The following is a 21549-nucleotide window of genomic DNA, read 5'->3' as shown; positions in this document are numbered from 1 at the left end:
TGAACCTTGGCGTTTGCCATATAGGACATAATATTAGGTACACCCCAGATTCTTGAGTGTTAGTGTTTCCGTTCCTTGTTTCCCAGTTTCCTTGCTGTCTCAACAACTAAAAAAACATTCCAACTTTAATATGTTCAGCTCATTCTGGGTCATTTTATATTATTCCATGTCATTCAAAATCTTTCCACGCCACTGGAGTGGATATGGTTACACAATTTTTCATTCATTTCATTTTGTAAATTGCATTCTCTAAAGTTCAATTTTTAATGTTTCTATTTTAGAGCGAAAATTAAATGACCCATACAGCATGCTAAGCTTTCCAAGAATGACATTCGTTGTTTCAGTTGTTTATTGTCTACAACAAGGCGATGTCATGTGTCGGTCTGGCATTTCCCAGAGTTCACTCAGTCACTCTTTGCAGCAAAACAACTCAAAAGAAAGCAAACGTTAAAACGGTCAAAGGTGGTGACGTCAAGTTCTCCACTGGGAAGCGCCCAGCCAAGAGCATCATGAGATATCATTTGGCTCCTTGTATAGCAGCGCCAAAACAACCGTGACCAAAGTCCAAAAAATAAAGTTTCTCTTAAAAACAGTTGACCAGGCACATTCCATTTCTCACCATTTGTTCACTTAGTGAACTTTGCCTCCTCGGCCTGCCCCTCCCACCACCTCCCACCTGCTGCAGGTGCATCTGTTCGGTAAGTCCTTGAGATCTGCCTGTCTGCCTTCCAGCAACAAATGCCACCTCCGCTCTTCACATCACAGCTTTTGCTGCCACCTCGGAACCAGCCAAAAAGATATTACCTGGAATACAGTCACAATTAGTCAACTGGACTCCTGTATCGTCCTACTCTCTATTTTCAAGCATGCATCACCTAGACCATATGAGCAACACAAATAAGCTAGTTGATATAGGCGGTTGTGTGTGTGTTTACCGGAATAGTCTCGTGAACTCTCTGATGGCCCAACACACTTGTTTACATTCGTCAGCACTGCAAAAAGGAGAAGCGACTTAAGCTCTTCCATGTATGCACGCCCTTCACACGCTTTTGGCGCCGACGCTCACCTGGTGACTTGTTTGTGGAAATCCGTCAGCTGTTTGTGCGTCACCGTGACCGCGCCTCCTGACGTCTCCTTGGGCAAGCCTTTCAGAGCGCTCTCCAACCAGCGGCAGAAAGTCTGCAAGGAGGACACGTCAGCGAGCGGCAGGACGTCCGATTGGCCCCCCGCCCCGCGCAGCCCGTCGCCAACTCACCGGCCGGTCGAACAGCATGACCTCCCACAAGACCTCGGCGATGTCGGGCAGCGTGTACGGGGGCAGGCAGAAGCAACACGAATGCATGAGCTGCGTGACCAGTTGTTGGCCGTGCTGCTCCATGGCCTGACTGATCAGCTGCTTCCTCAAATCAAAGTCCTCCATGTGCTGGAGGGACACAAACATTTCCATTCAGTCATGGACAAATATTGCATTATGTCCGAATGAGAAATAAATAAATGAGAAGTAAATAAAAACAGCATTTTTCCCCCCATTGAACACTATTTTATTTTCAAAAACTACTGAATATCAAGTCCAGAAGTTACGTGCATCATTTCAAGTTTAAATAAATAAATATTACCATTCGTTTTCTGTTTTAATTATTGTTAGTACGTCACAGCGTCCTGTCACTGGTTAGCTATCTTTAGAGCAGGCCTGCAGACTACTCATGTTGTCTTTGGGGCTAACTAGTACCTGCTGGCACCTTAATGCACATTGATCCGAGCAAAAAGACATCTGTGTTGGTAGTATTTCATCAAGCGCCCTCAACCTTCCTCCATTACATGCCAAGAAGGAGGGGTGGGGGTGGGGGTTAATTGGAGGCAATTAACTCAGGTTTACTTCACTTTGCAAGCAGCAATAAATTGCACTAAATTTAAAAAATAAATTTCAATACATTTTCTTTGCAATAAATGTGACAGCAGAGCCTTTTTATTTATTGATTGACATTTAATTGTCTTTATTTTTTTAAACCCATTTTTTATTTTATTTTTTATTTTAATTAATGTATTTATATTGCTTTCATTTCCATTTATATTTATTTTTTGAATTATATTTTTTATATCCATTTCCATTTTTTATTATTATTTATTTTGGCTTTTTTGGTCCTCCATACTAATCAGCCCATGCCTGCTCTTACGTCATTGGCCACGCCGGTGTGGATGAGGTCTCGCACAAACTTCATGACGCTGCAGTTGGCGTCTCTGTGGTCCAGCGAGGTGGCGGCGATGGCGCACTGGATGATGTGAACAATAATGCTGCTGCCAAGCAGTGTGACGGGACTCCGTTGCACAAACCTGAACACAAAGATCACACATCACACACAGAAAGCCCAAAACCGGTGACATAACGCGGACGCAGCGCACCTGGTCGCCAGTCGGAAGAGGTCATCGACAGTGTCGGGGTGGTTGAGAAGACCGTTGGCCTGCTCCAAAAGCTGAAACGTCGGCATGCACAAAGCCTACCGGGGAAAGGTGACGACGCGCCAGTTATCACAAGTGGGCATTACTGGCCCACTGCCGTGAGAATGGCTTGGCAGCTCACCTGCAACATGTCGAGCAGACCCTGCCGACAGCCCTCCTCCATCCCGTACTCGTCCACCAGGATGCTGCCCAAGTACAAGAAGCACGAGTGCGGATACACCCGGTAGACGCTCACCATCTGACGACACCAACAAACGACACGTGAGCGTCCATACGGCTTCAAGGCACTTCAATGACTTTCGTCCACTCCTTTCACCTGAGTAACCAGTGGTTGCAGTAGGGAGGCGGAGCCTTTTCCAACACAGCGCACAGCAAAGCGGAGGCAGCGGCAGCATCGTTCCACAATTCGATTGTCCGCCTGGTGAGTGTTGAGCGTCTCGGACAGCACGGGCCAGATCTACAAGCGGCATAAAACACAAGAGTGGAACGCCAGACGCGTTTGCGGTTTGCGGAGGTGGAAGTGAGTTACTTTACCTCCTGGATGACCTTCTGACACGGGTGCGTCTGTCCGTTCTCCACGATGGGGTTTGTGTGTCTGAAACAGGCCAGCACTCAGTTCTCCATCTGCGTTAACAGGCCAGTCGGAAGATTTAGCCTCACCTGAAGATGACGGCCAGTCTGTCCAGCCAGACGGTCGGATCGGCCGAACGACCGTTTGTTGGTTCCTCGGCCAGAAGCTGCAACGGCAAAACATGTTTTGTTTTTTTTTGTTCGCCTGCTTTCAAACAGACGGAAGACTCGGAGAAAAAAAAGGAGGCTGGCACCTTTTTTAGGGCTGTGACCTGAACAGCACACAAATCACAGAGGCACTCTGCGATCTTGTCTAGAGGCAGACGACCAAGCACCAGTGCCGTACCTACGGGTCAGAAATATCAAGCTCACGACATCGTTGTTACAAAGTCAAAAATTGTCTATGTTTCATCTTCTTGTTCGCCTCCCTCCACAGTGAGATCCAACAATTCCTGCGCATGCCACATTTCAGGGAGGTTTTATTTAGAACCTAAAACTGGAGTGCTCACTATGAGTACTACTGGCCTTTACCAGGGGTCAGCAACCTTTCCTGTCAGAAGAGCCATTTTAGGCCAAAGAAATCCAAAAACCTGTCTGGAGCCGCAAAACATTAGAACATTGTGATGAACGTTAACAGTGGGTGAAAAATATGCAGCATCCAATACGTAGAAATTCATATTCTTCTAACTTTCGTCTTCCATTTTTTTGGTACATTTTTTTTGGTACATTTTTTTCAGACATTTTGAGACTTTTCTGCCTTTCTGTCAAATTTCTGACATTTGCCAAGATTTTATCGACATATTTTGGTCATTTCGTCTCCTTTCTTTTTTGGACTTTTTAATGGCTATTTTTTCCTGCCTTTTTAAATAAATTTTCTGAAATTTTTGCCAATTTTGTGGACATACGATAATTTTCGGAATGTGTTTTTTTGTTTTGGGACATTTTATGGTTACTTTTTGAACATTTTCTTCTTTTGCTTTTGGGCATTTTATGGTTACTTTTTACATGTTTTCTTTTCTAGCATTTTTATGAAATTCTCTGACATTTTTGACAATTTCATGAACATCCGATCATTTTCGGAATGTGTTCTAGTTCCATTTTCTGAATTTATGGCAATTTTGGGGATGCTTTTTTTTTAAAACTTTTTTTTTTTTTATCAATCTTGTGATTTAAATCCAAAGACATGTTATGGGCATTTACTTTTCACACATTACGTCGTTACTTTTTACACGTTTTCTTTTCTAGCATTTTTATTCAATTCTATGACATTTTTGACAATTTCATGTACATTTTCTACCTTTCTTTTTTTGCTTTTGGGCATTTTATGGTTACTTTTTACATGTTTTCTTTTCTAGCATTTTTATTAAATTCTGACATTTTTGACAATTTCATGGACATACGATCATTTTTGGAATGTGTTCTAGTGCATTTTCAGAATTTATGGCAATTTTGTGGACATTTTGGGGATGTTTTTTTTCTGATTTTTTTTTTTTTTAAATCAATTTTGTGACTTTTAAATCCAAAGACATGTTATGGTCATTTACTTTTCACACATTACGTCGTTACTTTTTACACGTTTTCTTTTCTAGCATTTTTATTCAATTCTATGACATTTTTGGGCAATTTCATGTATATTTTATGGTACATTTTCCGCTTTTCCTCTTCCCCTTTGGACATTTTAAGGTCACTTTTTGGAAAATTTTCGGTAATTTTTAAAACATTTTCGTCCGTCTTTGATCTCTCTTTCTGACAACTTACAAATTTGGACTGAGATTTTTGGAATATTTATTTATTCTTTTTTCTTGTAAAAAATAAAATAAAAAAATTCTACAATTGTTTTTTAGAGACCCACAGGGAGCGACGGGAGAGGGACTAAATAGGTTGCAGACCCCTGGCCTACACCAACATTCACCTGAACTCGCGCTACACGTATGCAAATGGCTCGAGTCTCCGCGAGTACCTTTGAGCAGTCCGACGGCGGCCTCTGAGGACAGCGCAAAGGAGTCCAGTGAGCGAGCGATGTCCAGAAGTCCCTGGAAGTGTTGCGCCATATGGTCCCTACATACGGAGCAGATGTTGTGGATGGCTTTTGCTGCAGCCGAGGCCAGTTGTTTTTCTCGCAGACCTTTCATCAGGTAGTTCAACACGGGGTCTGACAGACAACACAATCGCGTCAGAATGATGCTGACTCAAATCAAAGAAAGGTACAAAAATAACAGAAATAAAAATTAGGACTACATGTTCTACACGGCCTCACCGAGGAATCGGGGGTTTCTGTCAACGACCTCGCTCATCTCGCCCACCAGCTCGATGCTCGTATAACGCACGGCCATGTGAACGGCTTCTGGGAGCAATACAACTTGCTGCAACACCTCCAACAGGGTTGGGTTGTTCTCACTACAACATTGACAAAGTCAACAGATTAGCTTGCGTTCACGTTCTTTTGCTTGGGTTGGTTTCCCATCAAAAAACACAGTGTGGCTCACGGGTCAACACTTTTCGCAATGGCGGCCATTATGAAGAGAACAGCTTCAGTCACCACCCAAGGAGGGTTCCCATCTTTAAGTGTAGAATACAACTGAGAACAGAAAAGAAACATTAACATACGAGAACACAAAAAGACCAGAGACACCTTTTGTAGTTGCCTCACTTGAGTGAAACACTCCATGGACCCGACAAGAAAAATGACGTCTTTAACGAGGTCCGACACTCTCATCCTGAACTCCCCAAAATCATCCGTCTCCTCCGGAATTCCTTCCTGCGTGAAGCAAATGCACAGCATTCAGCCTTGGCCATTCTCCGAGCACCGACAGCGACTCGATGACTGGCGGCTCGCCGGTCAGGACACTTACGTGGTCTGGATCCAGCTGACAATGCCGGGCCAAACAGTGCAGAAGTCTCTGAATGTACGGTCGGAAAATGGTGTGAAGGGCCACGTCGTTAATCTTGTACAGATTTTCACCGAGCCGGTACCAGAAGTTGAAGGAGATTTCAACCACCTGGAGCACACGTTGGCATTAGCGGGGAAATGCCTTCTTCTTTTTTTCTTCTTGTTTGAATTAGAAGACGTTTTGGCTACCTCGTATTGGGGGTGTCCGGCACAGATCAACAACAGCTCCAGCGTCCTCAAGTCTCCCATTCCCTGACCTGGACTCCTGACTGTCGTCTCCAAAAAGGTCTCGCACAGCTCAGTGAAGATTCTACAATAGTTAAGAACTCTGGGGGGGGGAATTAAAATGATGTAACCAACAGCAGCGACAAAATGCCGGCAAACTGCTGCGGGCCGCCTCACTTGTCCAGGTCCTCACGGGCCACGGCCATGTGATAGGCCGTCTCCAGCGTCAGGACGCCCTGGAAGAGCTGCAACGCCAACGTCATGTTTGTATCCACGTTTTCAATGGCGTAGAGGGCGGAGCACACGCAGTCGGCGGCCGCCTCGTGCAGGTTCGTGGAGGTGTCGTCCCTCTGCTGCAAACAAGGACCGTCAGCCCATCAAGCGTGTCGCGCGAATGAGCGGCAGGCGGGCGGGCGGCTCACCAGAACTTGGAAGAGGACCATCAGCAGCTGGTTGCTGGCCATGAAGTTACTATCCAGGACTCCCAGGTTGAACCAGCTCCCCAGGCAGCGAAAGACCTTGATGAGCATCTTCTCATTACTACCCGTCTTCTCCACACACGACGCCTAAAAAAGGATGAAACAAGTCGCCTTAAAACCCATTTTCACTTCCCATCATTTGCACGACTGCAAAGTTGAGCGACTGTTTTCTGCGACACCTAAAGATGGGATTACTCAGTTTTTGGGTCCAGTCGACCAGAGTTCAAGTCAGCCAAACAGACTGGGTGGAGGAGCGCTCCCTTACCAGTAGCGTGACCACGGTGGATGAGTAATAAGCCAAGTCCTCGATAATGTCCGTCCTCCGATTGGCTCCGATACGTAGCGAGCGGCTGTGGACTTCTTCCGGCAGCACAGTCAGGATCTCGATGAGGAAGGGCATGGAGCTGATGTCGCCGTTGTACCTGGAAGGGCGGGAGACAAACAGCTCAAATTCAGCAAAAAAAAAACAAAAACAAAAAAACATTGGAATCCTACAGTACGTGTAGGAGAACAATGAAATGATCTTAAAGTTGTAAATTCTCACTTTTCTATGAGCGTATGCACGCATCCTTTCCATGACGCCATCTGAAGAGCAAGATCTGCAATGGCCAACGCCAGCTAGAAAAGAAAAAAAAATCTGATTAAAAGACAACTTATCTACATTCCTAAAAGAGGAAGCGACCGTCAAACTCATTCCTGAGCAACTTCTGTCAGTGCAGCACATGTGAGCATTTCCTCGGGGTGAGGAATGCGCGTTACCTGGGTTACGATGATAGGTGACAGGTCTTTGAGGTTCTGGATATGCGAGAGCAGCGAGTCCCGCAGCGCATTGTGGGAATCGGGAGGAAGCTCGTAGAAGGAAGTCTGGATCTTCATCTTCATGGTCTGAGCCGCAAAGTAACACGACTCCACGTCCTGCTTGATCTGCAGCAGCTGATCTGAGATCTCCCACGCGTACATCTGCAAATGAAGGCAACACTGATCAGCATGCTTTTCGTTACGACGTGCCAAAACAACTCAAAAACTGCCACGGCACACTATGTTTGTCTGCGACGTGTGTGTCGCCTAAAAAAATTTAAAAAATGGACTACATTTGTTTTTTTATTATAACAAAACTGATCAATTTTAGTTATTCCACCTACAGTATACACCCGCCACCAAATAGACTTTGGAACCCCAAACACTTATGGAGGATTATAAGGCAAATGATGAAATGGTCAAAGTGAATACACACAAACACGATCCAAAAGAGCATGTGAAGAAACAGGAGCCAAATGTCGAAATAGAAAAAAGTAGAGATGAAGGAAGTTGTGTTAAGTGTTCGTTGTGTACTAGGGTGAGAATGAGGGATGTTCAATACCACTTTTTTTTCCAGACCAACAAGCGCTCAACTCTTTAGTAGTCACCAATACCAAGTGTCAATACCACTTACAATAAAAACAATGAGAGATCATTTGAACGAAAGACCTATAAAAAATATATCCCAATAGGCAATATAGCAATTTTTACTAAAATTGCATCAAATTAATGCAATTTTTCTATTATCTTTTTCCATTTGTTCATAAAAATACATATTTTGTATAGAACACATAATGAAATCAATGTAAATAAATCAATAAATAAAATTAAATTGTTAATCGAGTGACCAGAAAAAGTCGTCCCGCCTAATTTAAAAGTATTTAATGCAACTTAAGGCTTCCACCTGCACTGAGTGTAAGCTAGATACTAATAGAGATGTAACAATAACAGCAAAATTGGGATATCGCGTTATTAGAACTGCCACAAAATCGTCGTCGTCGTCGTCATCATGTCACGATATTAAAAGCAGTACATCTGTTAAAAGTCGGGTTGATTTCCATTTGTGTAGTTCTAACACCCTCTGGTGACTAGTTTTTTAGTGCAATTTAATTTTCACAAGGCATGTTTTGGCCCTTCTATGTTTAAAATCCACACTAATGGTCAAATTAAGGCTAAAATGCCTGTGAACCGAGTCAATATTTGGAGGAACTCAATGTGTGCGTGCATTAGCAAGTAAGTGCCTCAATAGTAAGTGTTATTAGAAATTGTAGGTTGTTTATGTACAAAAGCACAATATTGTGTGTGAGTTTTTTTTAGTATGATCTCATTTTTTTTTTTTACAATATTGTGACCTTTTTTTATATCGGCAACCTCCCCACAAAATCGTCATAATTATCGTATCGTGACCTTCATATCATGAGGTTTGGATATTGTTATATCCCTAGATGCTAATGCTAGCTAACTATCACATCAATGATCGGCAAGCATTTAACTTGCCGTTATACGACGTGCAGTACGCTGGCTGTAGGAAACGTTCCCTCAAACGCGTTGCGTGTTAAAACTAAGTCGCTAAAGCTACTCGGTTCCCAGAATGATTGCATGGACTAATATGTTTAATCATTAAATTATAAGGACGTTAATCAGTGTTTCCCACACATTGTTAATACTTGGGCGGGCCACCACCCAAAAAGTTTTCAAGAAAATGTATTAAAAATATATTTCAGAAGAAAAAAAATGTCGCGACAGGATACACTGCATGTAACGTTGGGTCGCCGCCACTCACTCGTGGATCATGAGACTAGGGGAGACGTAGTAACAGGACTGAGACCCACCACCCGTCCAACCCGCCTCCCATCCCCACCGCCGGAGTCCACCCACCCAAGTAGATTTCAAATCTGTGGGAAACATTGGTTAATTCTTGTCATGTGTGTGTGTGACTTATATGCACAGAAGTTGCACACTAGTGAGCACCTGTCAGCCGTCAACTGTGGTTATGTTTTGCAATTATAGTAATAAGTGACAAATATCTTAGGAATTCCTTAGACGTGTTTGGTACAAAAACAACATCGAGCCCAGAGTGATGCATGGTGGCGTTTGCCTTTGTCAAATTTGGGATTTTGGCAGCACACCTACACAATGATACGCTCAGAAAATAAATAATACGAAACAGAAGAAGATGAACATTTGTATGGCAGGTGTGTGGCCAAATGTGGCTGATCAAGATGTGCCATGCCACAAGATTTGAGAAGAAGATTGCTCGCATATTCAGAAACAACAGAAATGTGCAAGTTGTGTGACAGACAACTGAAAAAAAACAAAACAAAAACACGTGTTGTCCTAAGCCCCCCACCCCCAGGGGACGGGAAGAAGGAAGGGTGGACGACGCACCAGCCCAGCTTGAGGGTTGAGCTCCCGAGTAGCTTAGTCGGCTAAACGCTTTGAATGCTAACCAAGCCGGTCAATGCAGCTCTCAAATGATCGGGGAGGTTTAGGAAGGAACACTCGCACGTCGCCAACTGGCCTCCTCTCTACTTGAACACATAAACCCCAACAAGAATCCACTCGCCTGGAGACCAACGACGTGACTTCTGCAATCAACGTCAGCACAACAGTTACATTCGCCATGATAACCAGCTAATATACAAACACAGCACAAACGACAACACGCATTTTGTGGACACCAAAATAAAAGTCAGTCAATGTGGTCCTCTTAAAGAGCGACAGACAAGACACGGAAAAATACAGCTAGCAGCTTGTGTTGTGATTCATTCATTAGTCGCTGAGTAGCTTAGCTGAGATGCTAACGGGCTCCACTAAATTGCGCACTTATTTCCCAGCGATGCCAAATTGACGAGTTGAACGTAGAAACACTTTAGAATAACCGTGAACCCCCCCGGGGAACTACAGCGGCCCACGCCCGCCTCGGTGAGCGTGATGTCCCGTTTTCCCTACCGATCTCTGGAGCTCTCCGAGCCACATCGAAGCTCGTTCCTTCCCGGCCGGGTCCGGGTCGTGGTGCAGGGCCTGGACCGCCTGGTAGACGAGCGACAGAGTCGGTTTTCCCCCCTCCATTGCTCGGGTCCGAAACGGGAGCTCGACAGGCAAGAAATGCGTCCAACGATACGCTTGTTGGGAAATTCTAGTTGGTGTGGTGTGTGCTGACCGCCATCTCGTACGGACTTCCCGCGTGTAACCGCTGTGTTCACCCGGCATCAAACGCTAACCAGAATATTAGTTCCGATCTGGTAGCACTGGAAAAACAAACACAAAATCCAGTTCTGCACCATTCCTTTTCAAATATGTCAAATTAAACTATACTGTCTGTAAGTTATTTTATAGTATACTATAGTATATTAAAGTTTTAATTGAAGAATTTGCAAACATACAGTTATTAGTACAGAGAAAACATAAATCAAGAGGAGCCAGGGGGATTTCAAACAAAAACATTAAAAAAAAGAAGAAGCATAAAGTAGTATTTCGAAACGCTTTCTTGCTAGTAAAGTTTAATATAGTATTAATGTATTGTTTGGTTTTAATTTCAAAAACTAAAAACAGTGGTTTTGAATGAACAATTGAAATCAAACTACATGTTTCCAGACAAGACTAAAATAAGAATCAATATGATGATTGATCTATAATAAATCGAGACACATTTTTCCACAATTTGTTGGTATAATGACACGCAATGCCAAAATAAGTGTATCCTGTTTCGAGGGAAACATCACAAAATGAACAATCATCACAAATATTTTTCTTGATTCTACAACAGTGGTGGGCAAACTCGGTCCTTGAAGGCCAGAGTCCTGCAGGTTTTGGATGTTTCCCTGATTCCAATCAACAGGATCGTTATCAGGCTTAAGCGGAGCTTGCTGATGAGCTGATCATATACATATCAGCTAGTTGGAGAAGGGAACATCCAAAGCCTGCAGGACTCCGACCCTTGATGACCCAGTTTGCCCACTCCAATCCATTAAAAAGGAGCTAATTCTTGGCAGTCGCCTTGGGGTCCAAATTGGCAAACAGGCTCTTTTCATCCCTTAAAAAAAAAACTTACGATTCCAGAAGGAAAAGTGTTCATAACCGTAGCAAACTCCTTAAGAGTAATAGATAGGCTAAATTTGTTCAAAAATTCCGAATAGTTTAAAAGTTAACCTTCATTATTGATTGGGGCACCGCATGGCCATCTGCCGGCAGCTGCACGGTACTTTCTGGGCGCCACCGCACACATTCAGTCGCTTTTCACTCCGAGTAGACGAAATATTTCACAAACGTTAATATAAATGTAAAATGAAATAATATATAAAAAATAAAGATGAACAAACTAACCAAGCTTTGTACATGCCATATCGGGCCTGGTGAAAAATGTTATGTGTTAAAGTTGTCATACACGACTACTGTACAAAAAAAAAGAAAAATGTCTGTAGCGCCCCCTACCAACGTTTTAACAGAGCCCGGTACGTTTGACCGACAAAAAGAAAAGGAACATTGGGAGGCACGAGGAGCACCCTAAAATATACAAAAAGTATTTGGTATCCACATCATAAAATGTACAGGAAGCACCCTTTGACTATCGATTTGACTTCAACTTGCCCTGTACCATCTCAAAAACTGCAGTAACAGGTAAAAAATAAATAAAAAAATCTTGAGTTTTCAAATATTTCACGTCTAATTTTTACCTTAGACACAAAAGAGCTCAAACTTCACATATATATTTTTTAAGTCTTGGCCTGAAGACATCTACATGATAATAATCTTATTATTCTGTTAGTGCCACCTAGTGGCAAGAATATGTTTATTTTTTCATGTACTGCACTGAGCCCGTTGAACGATCCAGACGAATACTTGTCAGAAAAGCTTCCTGATCATGCCTTAGACCGAACATAGTGACGTTTTAGCAGAGGGCGTGGCCTATGCGGAGCCACAAAACTGATGATTTACTGTGACAAGTGTATAACGGTGGTTTTGTGGATGTATTGGTTAGCAGCATGACACGTTATTGACTTATCTGACAATATGGAGAGAAGTTTAAGAAGTCAATAAAATCCACAGAGCACGTGTGTTTTAACCTAAAATGTTGAAATGAACCTTTGAATTACTTTTACACGTGCACACACACATGCTCCAAATCTAAACTGCAATATTAGCAGTGCACTAGCAAGCAAACAATATTCTCCCTGTTGTGATATGTGAAGTGCAGCACTTCAGGATCCTTGGATATTTTGACTGTGGAGGAGTTTCTGGAGCTCTTTAAACTGCTCCACTGTCTGGTCCTTTACATCCGGGTTGGAGATCTGCAATCTGATGCTATCGATGGACCAGCTGTGCTCACCTGAGAACATTTCTGTTAGAATCCGAGCCACTACCGGAACCACCTGAATAGGACAAGAAAATTGTCTTTTATCAAACACCAGCCAAACAGTCCATTTCAAGCTGTGAAAACTGTGGTGAGTTAACTCCGTTAAGTGCATTTGTTTTTGTGTAGCTGTTTGTGTGTGAGCTGTGTGCATTCTCGGTTCAAAACAAACACTTCAATTTATTTTCTACACTTTACAATGTCAATCAAGACATTCTTATCCTTGAACAATCCCCGCCCTTTGAAAGCAAATTAAATCATTTTAAACTAGCAATGTCAACTGCGTGTGAAAGGTAAAGTGAACAAAGAAAATATCTGGTTAAATGCTGGTTAGGAGAACAGCAATCCCCCGCCAAGCCCATGAAATTATGCCCCCTTGTGGAAAGAAAAAGCACAGTAACGACAGCGCGATCTGAAAGGATGCTTCAATTAGGTTAGAGTACTTTAGTGAAACTGATGACATTCATAAAAAGTTGAATGTATGTTTCCAACTGATTCTTCAGCAAATCAGGACTGACCTGAACCAAAATGAGTTTCTTCTCTTTTGGTTTCTGATCAGGCCAGTCCTCCCCAAAGCAGAAGTAGATCTCGTAGGGGGGGACACTCTGAGCTTCACCCTTCTGGTACAAGATCAGTCCTGGAGAGAATGTTTATTAGTTTTTGTTTTGTTTTGTATTTTTTATGATTCCAACCGTTTGTCACCTTGTAGGAAGTCGTTGAGGCTGAACACTTTGACCCTCCTCTCCCTCTCTAGCGGATTGGGCAGACCCTGGTCGGGAGCACCTGGTCCAGACCAGAATACTTTACACTGACAGAGGCGGACAGCATAGATGTCCTGTTCCAAGATTTCTAGGACGAGTCCTCGATCCATCACGCTCAACAGGGCCTCAGTGAATTCACATTGTTTCTGGCTCAGGATTTCAGAAGTCCCCGGAAACAAAACCTGCTGCAAGTTGACGGGTCCAAACAGGTCGACTTGCTGCGGGTTGGGCCCCAGTTGTCCATAGAAAAGTCGGCAGCCCTGAGGGTTACTGACAGTCAGAGAACCCATGGCCCGGCCGCGGTATTGAAACTTCAAGTCCAGATCTGTTGCTGCAGCAATATAAAACCAAATGAGGAAATTGCATCGGCTTCATTATGCAAATAAACCCCCCCCCCATTCCCCCCACCCCCCCCTCCATCTCCATGCACATCACAGGACATCTTCACTCACATGGGATGCTACTGAGCAGGTTTGCCTGGACCACGGTGCTCGCCTCAAGAGGATCAAAGTTGACCTGATCCAATGTTTGGAAGTCCTGCTGAGGGAGCTCAGAGGTCATTGTGGTTCCACCAAACTGGTTCACATCATGAAGGGGAGGGGGAATGGAATGGGAGATCCTGGAATCTGACAAGATATCAAAACATCAGACAACAGAAACTGTGTTTCCACGGTTACAAATCACTTGACTTACCGATTGTCAGCTCGGTCAGATTTGGAATCTGAAATATAATTTTCACGTTAGAGAGGTAAAGACAATTGATTGAAATCACAAGGTATGATTACCTCATCGCTGTCAGTGGCAGCATCTGGAAGAAAAATCACTTATTTCACATTTGTGGCCATTTAGGAAGAGTGCAAAGCAAAGTCTTTACCTGCGTTTACCACTTTGTAAATTTTATAGGCTTGAAAAGGTGTCTCTTTGGTGCCATCAAACTGGAGCTGAAACTCTTTACTCTTGTTCAGTGCATTACGCAGGTTCGCTTTCCACTTGGCTGGATCCGGATCGTCCACACCTTCTTGAAATTTGCCCGTTTCAAGTGCCCACGCCTGCAGGACAGGTAGGGACACGGACATAGGCAATAAAAGCGCTGACTCACTGAATGTGTTAAAGTAGGAAACAAAAGTAAACGCATGAAGAGGAAGTCATCACGACAACTGCTTTCAAACAGGAAGTACATGTTCAAAGAAACAGAAGTGAAACTTTTTGTTTTTGGGCTTGTTTTATGTGATTTTTTTCTTTTTTACATTCAACACAGAAACAGGCAAAATGAACAAATGAGAGCATGTTGGGAGTAACAACGGGGATCACCCAGACCTTAAAGATGGTGTTTTCCCCTTGATACGTTGGCATGCTGCGCGTGGCGTGTTTCCATGGGATCTGGAACAGACGGCGAGCTGAATCGACCCAATGAAGACCGGGAAAACAGCCGCTGTCCACTTGAGCCAGGAGCCAAGGTTTCAAGCTCACTCTTCGGGGTTGGACGGTCATGCTTAGGCACTTGGAGTCCCGGGGATCATCAGCAGGTGGTCATCATGGTAACGTAGATCCCTGATGGGAATTGTTGAATTTGCACATCACATGACCATCCTGTACCCCTTTAGTTTCAGTAAGAATGTCTGTATTTCATGTGATATTACTTTTGTGACTTATTTGTGGTAAGTGGAGCAGGACTTAAATATCAGAGTTTGGCATTTAAGTAGAATGGAAAGCTTTTTAGAACAACAGAAAACTCACCTGTTCCCGGCGTTGTTTTGGTACCAGTCTGCTTCTTATTCAGTTTGTGCCCCGTTAAAAAAGGTTCCTTCCTCATCAGCTGGCAATAAATTAACGCGAGAAAGGGCTGCTGCACATAAAGTGAACTGAGCCCAAGTGTCTTTTGCTACACACCAATACCAACTACATCCTGTAAGAGATCCACACACCATCAAAATAAGAGCTCCTCTCAATAAACATGTCAAGGAAATGCATGTTGGTCAACCGTGTTGTGATGACATCATCCTTGTTTGATTCTCACAAGATTATTTTTGTTCAACCCAATTTTTTATTTTTATTTTATTTTTTACAATAATATATTCTATGCAGACCCACTAGTCTAAATATGGTATTCTGGTTAATATTGCGTATAGTACAGTACAGCAAAATCCAGTCATTTATATCCATTTCAGGGCGTGGCCATTTTGCCACTTGCTTTCAACTGAAGATGACATCAATGTTGCTCAGGTCTCAAGTAACAGCCAATCACAGCACAGCTTCAGAAAACAGGTGAGCTGTGATTGGTCGTTGCTGAGCCCTGAGAACATTGATGTCATCTTCAGTTGACAGCAAGTGGCAAAATGGCCGCCCCCTGAGATGGATAAAAACGGCTGGATGTTGCTTCATATTCCACAAATGTAATATTAATCAGAATGTCATGTTTAGACTAATGAGGTAACATATAACATATTATTATCAATAAATGTTGACTTCCACTTTAATATAAACCAACTAGTTGCAAATTGGCAATGAACAAACACACTTGAACGGTTAATACAGTTTGTCACGTTTTATTTGTAGTGTTGACATAATTCACTACAAGTGCAAGCACTCAGGAACTCATAAGCACACTTAGAAGCATGTAGCTGGGGAGTGCATGCGGTGCGTTAAGAGCATCAAGTAAAAAGTCACCTGCTGAACACACTCAGGTGTGAATCCTCTCGCGGATGATGGACAGGATGTTCACATCCAACGGGAGAGAATCTTGTGAAAGACGTTTCGGAACGCTGTGTTGAAAGCCGTGTAGATGACAGGGTTGACGGCGCTGTTGACGTAGCCGAGCCACGTTACCACCGAGATGAGGGTCGGGCTGACCGTGCACCAGCCGCAAAACACTTTGGTGACATGGACCACAAAAAATGGCGTCCAGCAGGCCAGAAAGGCTCCTGGAGGGAAAAATAAAAGCACATTCAGTGGGACGTACAACTGCTTTGTCGTTGGTTGTTGGACAACCATCAACATATATCAGGAACTTTACTGTCAAAAGAGACATTTTAGGCCAAAGAAAAAAATATATAATTTTGTCTGGAGGTGCAAAACATTTGAACATTGCGATGAAGGAAACAGTTAGAGTTAGTCTAATGTACTGAAGGTTCAATAGCTAATTAGAACTAAACCATATCAGAAAAATATTCCGCTTTTGGATTTTTTTCTGCCTTTTTTGCTATACATTTTCTTTTTTTCTTATTTTTCTCTCTTTTTTGTATTTATTTTTTATGGCAATTTTGTCATTTTATGGTCATTTTCAGGATTTCTTCTTTTGCTTTTGGACATTTTATAGTTACATTTTTAACGGGTTTTTTTGTGCTTTAAAAAAAATCAATTTCCCAACTTTTTCGGACAATTCTTTTCTGCCGTTTGAATTTTTTTTTTAATTCTCTGACCTTTTTGGCAATTTCATGGAATTTTATGTTAATTATCTGCTTTTACTTTTTGGGCATTTTATGGTCACTTTTTTTGTATATTTTTAGGTAATTTCATTTTTTCTGACAACTTAAAAATGTGGGATCTGTCATTTTTTTTAAATCTAAATCATTAATTAATTTAGATATTTCATCTAATATATATAAAAGAAAACAGAATAAGAAATAAGAATAAGAAAACATTAATTTGTACTCGTTAATTTTTTTTTTTTAATTTTTTGGGGACATGTGGCTCCAGAGCCGCAGGTTGCAGACCTCTGTCATAGATGATCAATTTCAAAGATTCACAGACAAACTCAGGTATGCTACGATGTGCAACATGTAATCACTGAAAAAGTCGAGCCAATAGACGTTCTCTTTCCAGTTTCTGCAATGAATCATATCTTGATCATAATCTGGTTCCGGTTTTGAAACTCACCCACGACAACAGGCAGGACCTTCATGGCCTTGCGTTCCCTCCTACTGACCCTGCTGGCCTTTCTGCTTCTCATCACGGTCTTGGGCCGGTTCCGTTGTCCTTCCCTCCTTTGCGTGCGGGCTTCCCCATCTGACACGCTGTCCGTCAAGGATTTTGCGTGGCACAGAGCCAGAACGAGCGTCGAGCAGAAGGAACGGCGGTGACAGGGATCTTTCAACGGCGTGCGAGACCTCCGCCGCCGCAGGCCCCAAAACATCCAAAAATAGAGCAGAAGCATGATGGGACACGGCACAAAAAAGGAGCAGACTGACGAGTACACCACAAAACGATCGTCCTCCAATTTGCACGTGCTCAAGTCTCGATCCGCCACTTGGTTCATTCCAAAGATGACCGGACTGGCCACACCCAGTGACAGGACCCAAGTGGCAGCAATGAGGCCCAGCTGCCTGCTACTGAACTGGTTCTGGTTGTACTTCAGGGGGACCAGAACTGCGATGCACCTAAGACCCAAAACACATTTTGAGTTTGAGCATCCGACTTTGTTGGCTTCCTGCTCAATTTATTGGGTCCAAGGTGAGAGGGGAGCTGACCACCTTTCAGTCACAGGACTTGACATGCATGATTTAACATTTAGACTTTAAACACCTTTTCATGTTTACTGGCCTCACCTGTCCACACTGATGGCGCACAGGTTGAAGATGGAGGCAGTGCACAACATGACGTCCATGGTCATGAGAGCATCACACAGGGTCATCCCCAGCGTCCACTTGCCTCCCAAAAACTGAAAGACAAACAAAAACCCTCTTGGTTGTCTTGGACTTTGTACGCTATTATCATGATCGGGTCTAAACATCCTCACAAAGTCACTGACCTCCGAATAGGCGAAGAGCGGCAGTACCAGCAGTGCCAAAAGCAGGTCGGCGGCGGACATGCTGATGATGAAGTAGTTGGTGGCGGTCTGGAGAGAGCGCTCAGTGAGCACGCTCACACACACCAAGATATTGCCCAGGACCACCAGCAGGATCAGGAGGACGCCGAGAATCAGGGCCACGTAGTTGTACTTCATCAAGGGGCTCTCTCTATCAGATGTCGCGCCGTCCATCTCAAATTATACAAGTGCACATGTAGGAGTCAGCAACCATGACTCTCAAGTTCGTTCTCCTCTCTAGAGTCTCACGTTTGCATACGTCACCGGTTGATAACTACGGATTCTTTCCAGATGTTTCGCTAAAGCACATTTTCCACCCTTCTTTCCTTTTCCTCCCATCATCTCACCAGCATGATAACAAAAACAACATTCTGTGTTTGCCAAGGAATTCAGTTGTCTCACTTGAAAACACGAGCAGAAATCAATCATATCAATCACAAAAAAACATCACATTTGATTGATAAGAAAAGCATATTGTTGCATTATTTCATATCTGACTGTTAGATAATGATCTTGCCCAGTACAAACCAGTAAATACACCCTGGAGTTTAAGTTGTGACAGGGGAACGTAAACAAGCAAATAAGTGAAAGTGAAACTCACTTGGACATGAAAGATGTGACGGAAAGCTGCTGCTCCTTCTCGCCTTCGGCTGTCAACAAACATTCTCCCTTTCTTGTCATGTTGAAACTCTCTGATTGGCGGATGGTCCGTGTCCCTGGCTCTCTGATTGGCTGATTGTCACTCTCTCTTTCCTCAATGGGCATCTGCTTGAAGCGATCCTTAGATGTTTTTCTTTTATTGTATAACCAGTATAAGCTTATAACCGTGGACTGTTATGAGGTTGCGGCTTTGAGAATTTCATGCATCTCCACGTGATAAGGTCATTACTTTTCTCATGAAGAGGATAAAGTTGCTGCTCATCATCATCACTTGTAAAAATGTCAAACCGGAAGTTTCTCAACTCCATTTATTTGAATTTTCTTCAACTCACACTATCATTCCATATTTAGTAAATGTTTCTGCTCTTAGTGAAGCCCCCCATTTACAATCTATTTAGCACACGCACGCACGCTTTGGCTGAATCAATCAATCGTTATTAATCTCAAACAAACGGATGAGCACAAGCTTTTCCAACATACAAGACAGCAATAACGCTTTTGTGCCTGCGGCGGCATGACTGGGATGAGTAAGAGGCCAAAGACAAAGAAGAGGTCACCCGGGATCATTTTTTTCCAAATCCTTCCGGGTTGGATGTGGACCCGCCAGCCGTTTCGTCCCCAGTTTGAAGCCTGGAGCTGAGGTCTACGATGGGGCAGGTGGGCAGAAAACAGCCCCCGAGAGAGTGGCTGTCGGGGTGAGTCAAAAGGTCAGACTCCAAGATGGGCAAGCTCTAAATATCAACAAAAATAAACAGATACAAAAGAGAACAGCGTTTCTTTCTACTAACCGTTGATTATGAGCACTGGCCATTATTGGCAAGTTGAATGTGTTTGGATCAAGGTTTGCCAGATCCTCTGATGTCAAGTTTGTCATGTTCAATGTAACGTTTGATACCAAGCTTGGTGTATCCTGTGATGTCAAGTTGGAAGAAATGCTGAGGAGAAACATCCAAGTTGGAAGTTGTTGATGTGAAGGGTTAGACTTTGCGTGTTTAAACTGACCGTGCTGAGTCTGCTAGTGTCTGGTTGACGGACTCATAAGACACCAACCTGCAAGATAAGAATAAAATACAAAGTTGAACATATAAACGTGAAAAACAAGGTAACAAAAAAAAAAAAAAAACGGATAGTCACTTCTGTCAACTGCAATGACGACAGAACGTCAAATCACTGCGATTTATTTTGGTTTAGCAGCTGTTGAATCGCCATGTCTCTTCTTTATGAAAAAGAAAATCTCAAGTCAGACCTGCAAGTCCCACATTGAGCAGGTCCCACCTGTCTAATGTCTCACCTGGTCGGCCGTTGAGGCGGACGAGCTTCCACGCACATCATTGTCGTCGCCAACACAAGCAGCCACTTCATGTCTCCACCAGCACAAGCCAACATGGACTCTTGCTGGCTCTCCACTTTTTAGAACTGAGGTCACACCATCACGTGTTCTTACCTTATCATACATCCACTTCTGCCAGGCCAAAGGTCTGCTGAAGGTCACAGAGTCAATATTTGTTGCTTGAGTTTACCGGAACATCGAACTTGTTTTCCATTGGAAACACCTTAAGCATGTATTTTTAGTACTATTGAATTTTGATTTGTTAATTCCTAAGAAGATTGTCAATATCGAAACCAAATTTATTTTCCTTTTATTGTCACATTTCGTTTTTCTTTGTCATAAGACCAGCATTCCATCAGTACATCCAAAAAAAGTCTCACACGGACAGACCAGATACGTCGCTTTTGTATTTTAAAACGTGGAAGGAAAGAAAATGTCGTGGACCAACGTAGAGATTAGATAAATGCCAACTAGGGGGCGCCTTCGACAACATAATAGCAGAGCCGTAGATAAGAGTCGCCATCTTGAACCGGTAGTGCCCATTTTTGTAACAAAAATATTTACAAATGCGTAATTCCGTTCATTTGTATTAGAGTAACTGTGCTTGGCTCCAATAAATTAATCTTAACTCGTCCAATTTTTTTGTTACAAACGTCGAAATTGAGTAAAGCCCTGGATGCAGAGCAGTTAGAAGCGTGGCTCAACCTGGGGTAGACCTAAACGTTTGACTCCACCCACACGGATTCTTGACGGACCTCTAAGCGCCTTTTTTTTTTGTTAAATTATTTCCTTGGCGGCTTTAATGATGCGCAGTCTTATGATCGTAATCTTATTGTTTTTATTTTAATGAACATCGAAAATGAAAAACTGATCGAAACCCAACAAAATACTAACCTTTCGGGTACGCAACACTCCCCGGGTGGGGCGTTCAAAGTCTACCCCACCATCCTCCACGTGAATTCTCGCGGTATTTTTCTGTGAGTTCACGAACTGCGGAGAATACATCTTGTCCCGCTCCCGCTGATACATTTGCAGCCGATCTTTTTCCGGTTGGACCAATCACGCGTTGTTTAGGCAGGACGAAACCAATAAGCGCCGATGGCGGGGAAACAAACAAACCTAACAGACGAATGGATGCTGCAATTAATTATGTTCTCGCAGAATTACTCACCGTTTTCTTGTTCAATATGAACAGCGAGAGGAGTTTCATGCATTTTTATCT

At 43.1% G+C, this 21549-nt stretch overlaps 3 protein-coding genes and 1 long non-coding RNA gene across 13 annotated transcripts; 1 reads left to right on the top strand and 3 right to left on the bottom strand.

Annotated features, from left to right (window-relative positions):
* Nucleotides 1-331: 331 nt before the first annotated feature.
* tnpo3 (transportin 3) lies at nucleotides 332-10643 on the bottom strand. Its single transcript, XM_077543298.1, has 23 exons — nucleotides 10372-10643; nucleotides 7381-7581; nucleotides 7166-7239; nucleotides 6887-7043; nucleotides 6565-6708; nucleotides 6320-6495; nucleotides 6107-6245; nucleotides 5880-6026; nucleotides 5678-5785; nucleotides 5514-5605; nucleotides 5285-5424; nucleotides 4988-5179; nucleotides 3282-3373; nucleotides 3118-3194; nucleotides 2992-3052; nucleotides 2774-2914; nucleotides 2579-2695; nucleotides 2401-2495; nucleotides 2175-2331; nucleotides 1256-1423; nucleotides 1067-1179; nucleotides 936-992; nucleotides 332-804 (listed from the first exon to the last, which is right to left on the bottom strand). The coding sequence occupies exons 1-23, from the start codon at nucleotides 10630-10632 to the stop codon at nucleotides 801-803; spliced, it is 2913 nt and encodes a 970-aa protein (XP_077399424.1). The 5' UTR covers nucleotides 10633-10643; the 3' UTR covers nucleotides 332-800.
* A 124-nt stretch (nucleotides 10644-10767) lies between these two features.
* On the bottom strand, nucleotides 10768-15024 carry irf5 (interferon regulatory factor 5). Its single transcript, XM_077543308.1, has 8 exons — nucleotides 14851-15024; nucleotides 14408-14582; nucleotides 14319-14341; nucleotides 14227-14254; nucleotides 13986-14159; nucleotides 13475-13864; nucleotides 13291-13409; nucleotides 10768-12791 (listed from the first exon to the last, which is right to left on the bottom strand). Exons 1-8 carry the CDS (start codon nucleotides 15022-15024, stop codon nucleotides 12621-12623), a joined length of 1254 nt encoding a protein of 417 aa, XP_077399434.1. The 3' UTR covers nucleotides 10768-12620.
* On the top strand, nucleotides 12623-14918 carry LOC144034513 (uncharacterized). 2 transcript variants are annotated; one of them, XR_013288235.1, is made up of 3 exons: nucleotides 12623-12863; nucleotides 14499-14707; nucleotides 14792-14918. It is a non-coding gene; the product is annotated as an uncharacterized LOC144034513 (long non-coding RNA). The 2 variants fall into 2 exon arrangements; XR_013288236.1 differs by having other exon boundaries at nucleotides 13482-14707.
* A 271-nt stretch (nucleotides 15025-15295) lies between the features above and the next one.
* Nucleotides 15296-21403, bottom strand: drd4-rs (dopamine receptor D4 related sequence). Of its 9 annotated transcripts, none has more exons than XR_013288232.1 (10): nucleotides 21222-21403; nucleotides 20442-20478; nucleotides 20000-20047; nucleotides 19786-19907; nucleotides 18939-19684; nucleotides 18281-18511; nucleotides 18078-18190; nucleotides 17410-17909; nucleotides 16201-16454; nucleotides 15296-15439 (listed from the first exon to the last, which is right to left on the bottom strand). XR_013288232.1 is itself a non-coding variant. In XM_077543309.1 (8 exons), the coding sequence occupies exons 4-8, from the start codon at nucleotides 18999-19001 to the stop codon at nucleotides 16252-16254; spliced, it is 1110 nt and encodes a 369-aa protein (XP_077399435.1). In that variant the 5' UTR covers nucleotides 19002-19684; nucleotides 19786-19932; nucleotides 20000-20047; nucleotides 20289-20435; the 3' UTR covers nucleotides 16064-16251. The 9 variants fall into 9 exon arrangements, 1 of the variants encoding a protein (XP_077399435.1); XR_013288233.1 differs by having other exon boundaries at nucleotides 20442-20475; XR_013288229.1 differs by having other exon boundaries at nucleotides 19786-19932; nucleotides 21222-21400.
* Between the last annotated feature and the right edge of the window lie 146 nt (nucleotides 21404-21549).

This window comes from Vanacampus margaritifer, chromosome 15 (genome assembly GCF_051991255.1).
Source record: "Vanacampus margaritifer isolate UIUO_Vmar chromosome 15, RoL_Vmar_1.0, whole genome shotgun sequence".
Classification (NCBI taxonomy): domain Eukaryota; kingdom Metazoa; phylum Chordata; class Actinopteri; order Syngnathiformes; family Syngnathidae; genus Vanacampus; species Vanacampus margaritifer.
The sequence above is the reverse complement of the archived record's forward strand: the minus strand, read 5'-3'. Positions and strand labels throughout refer to the sequence as shown.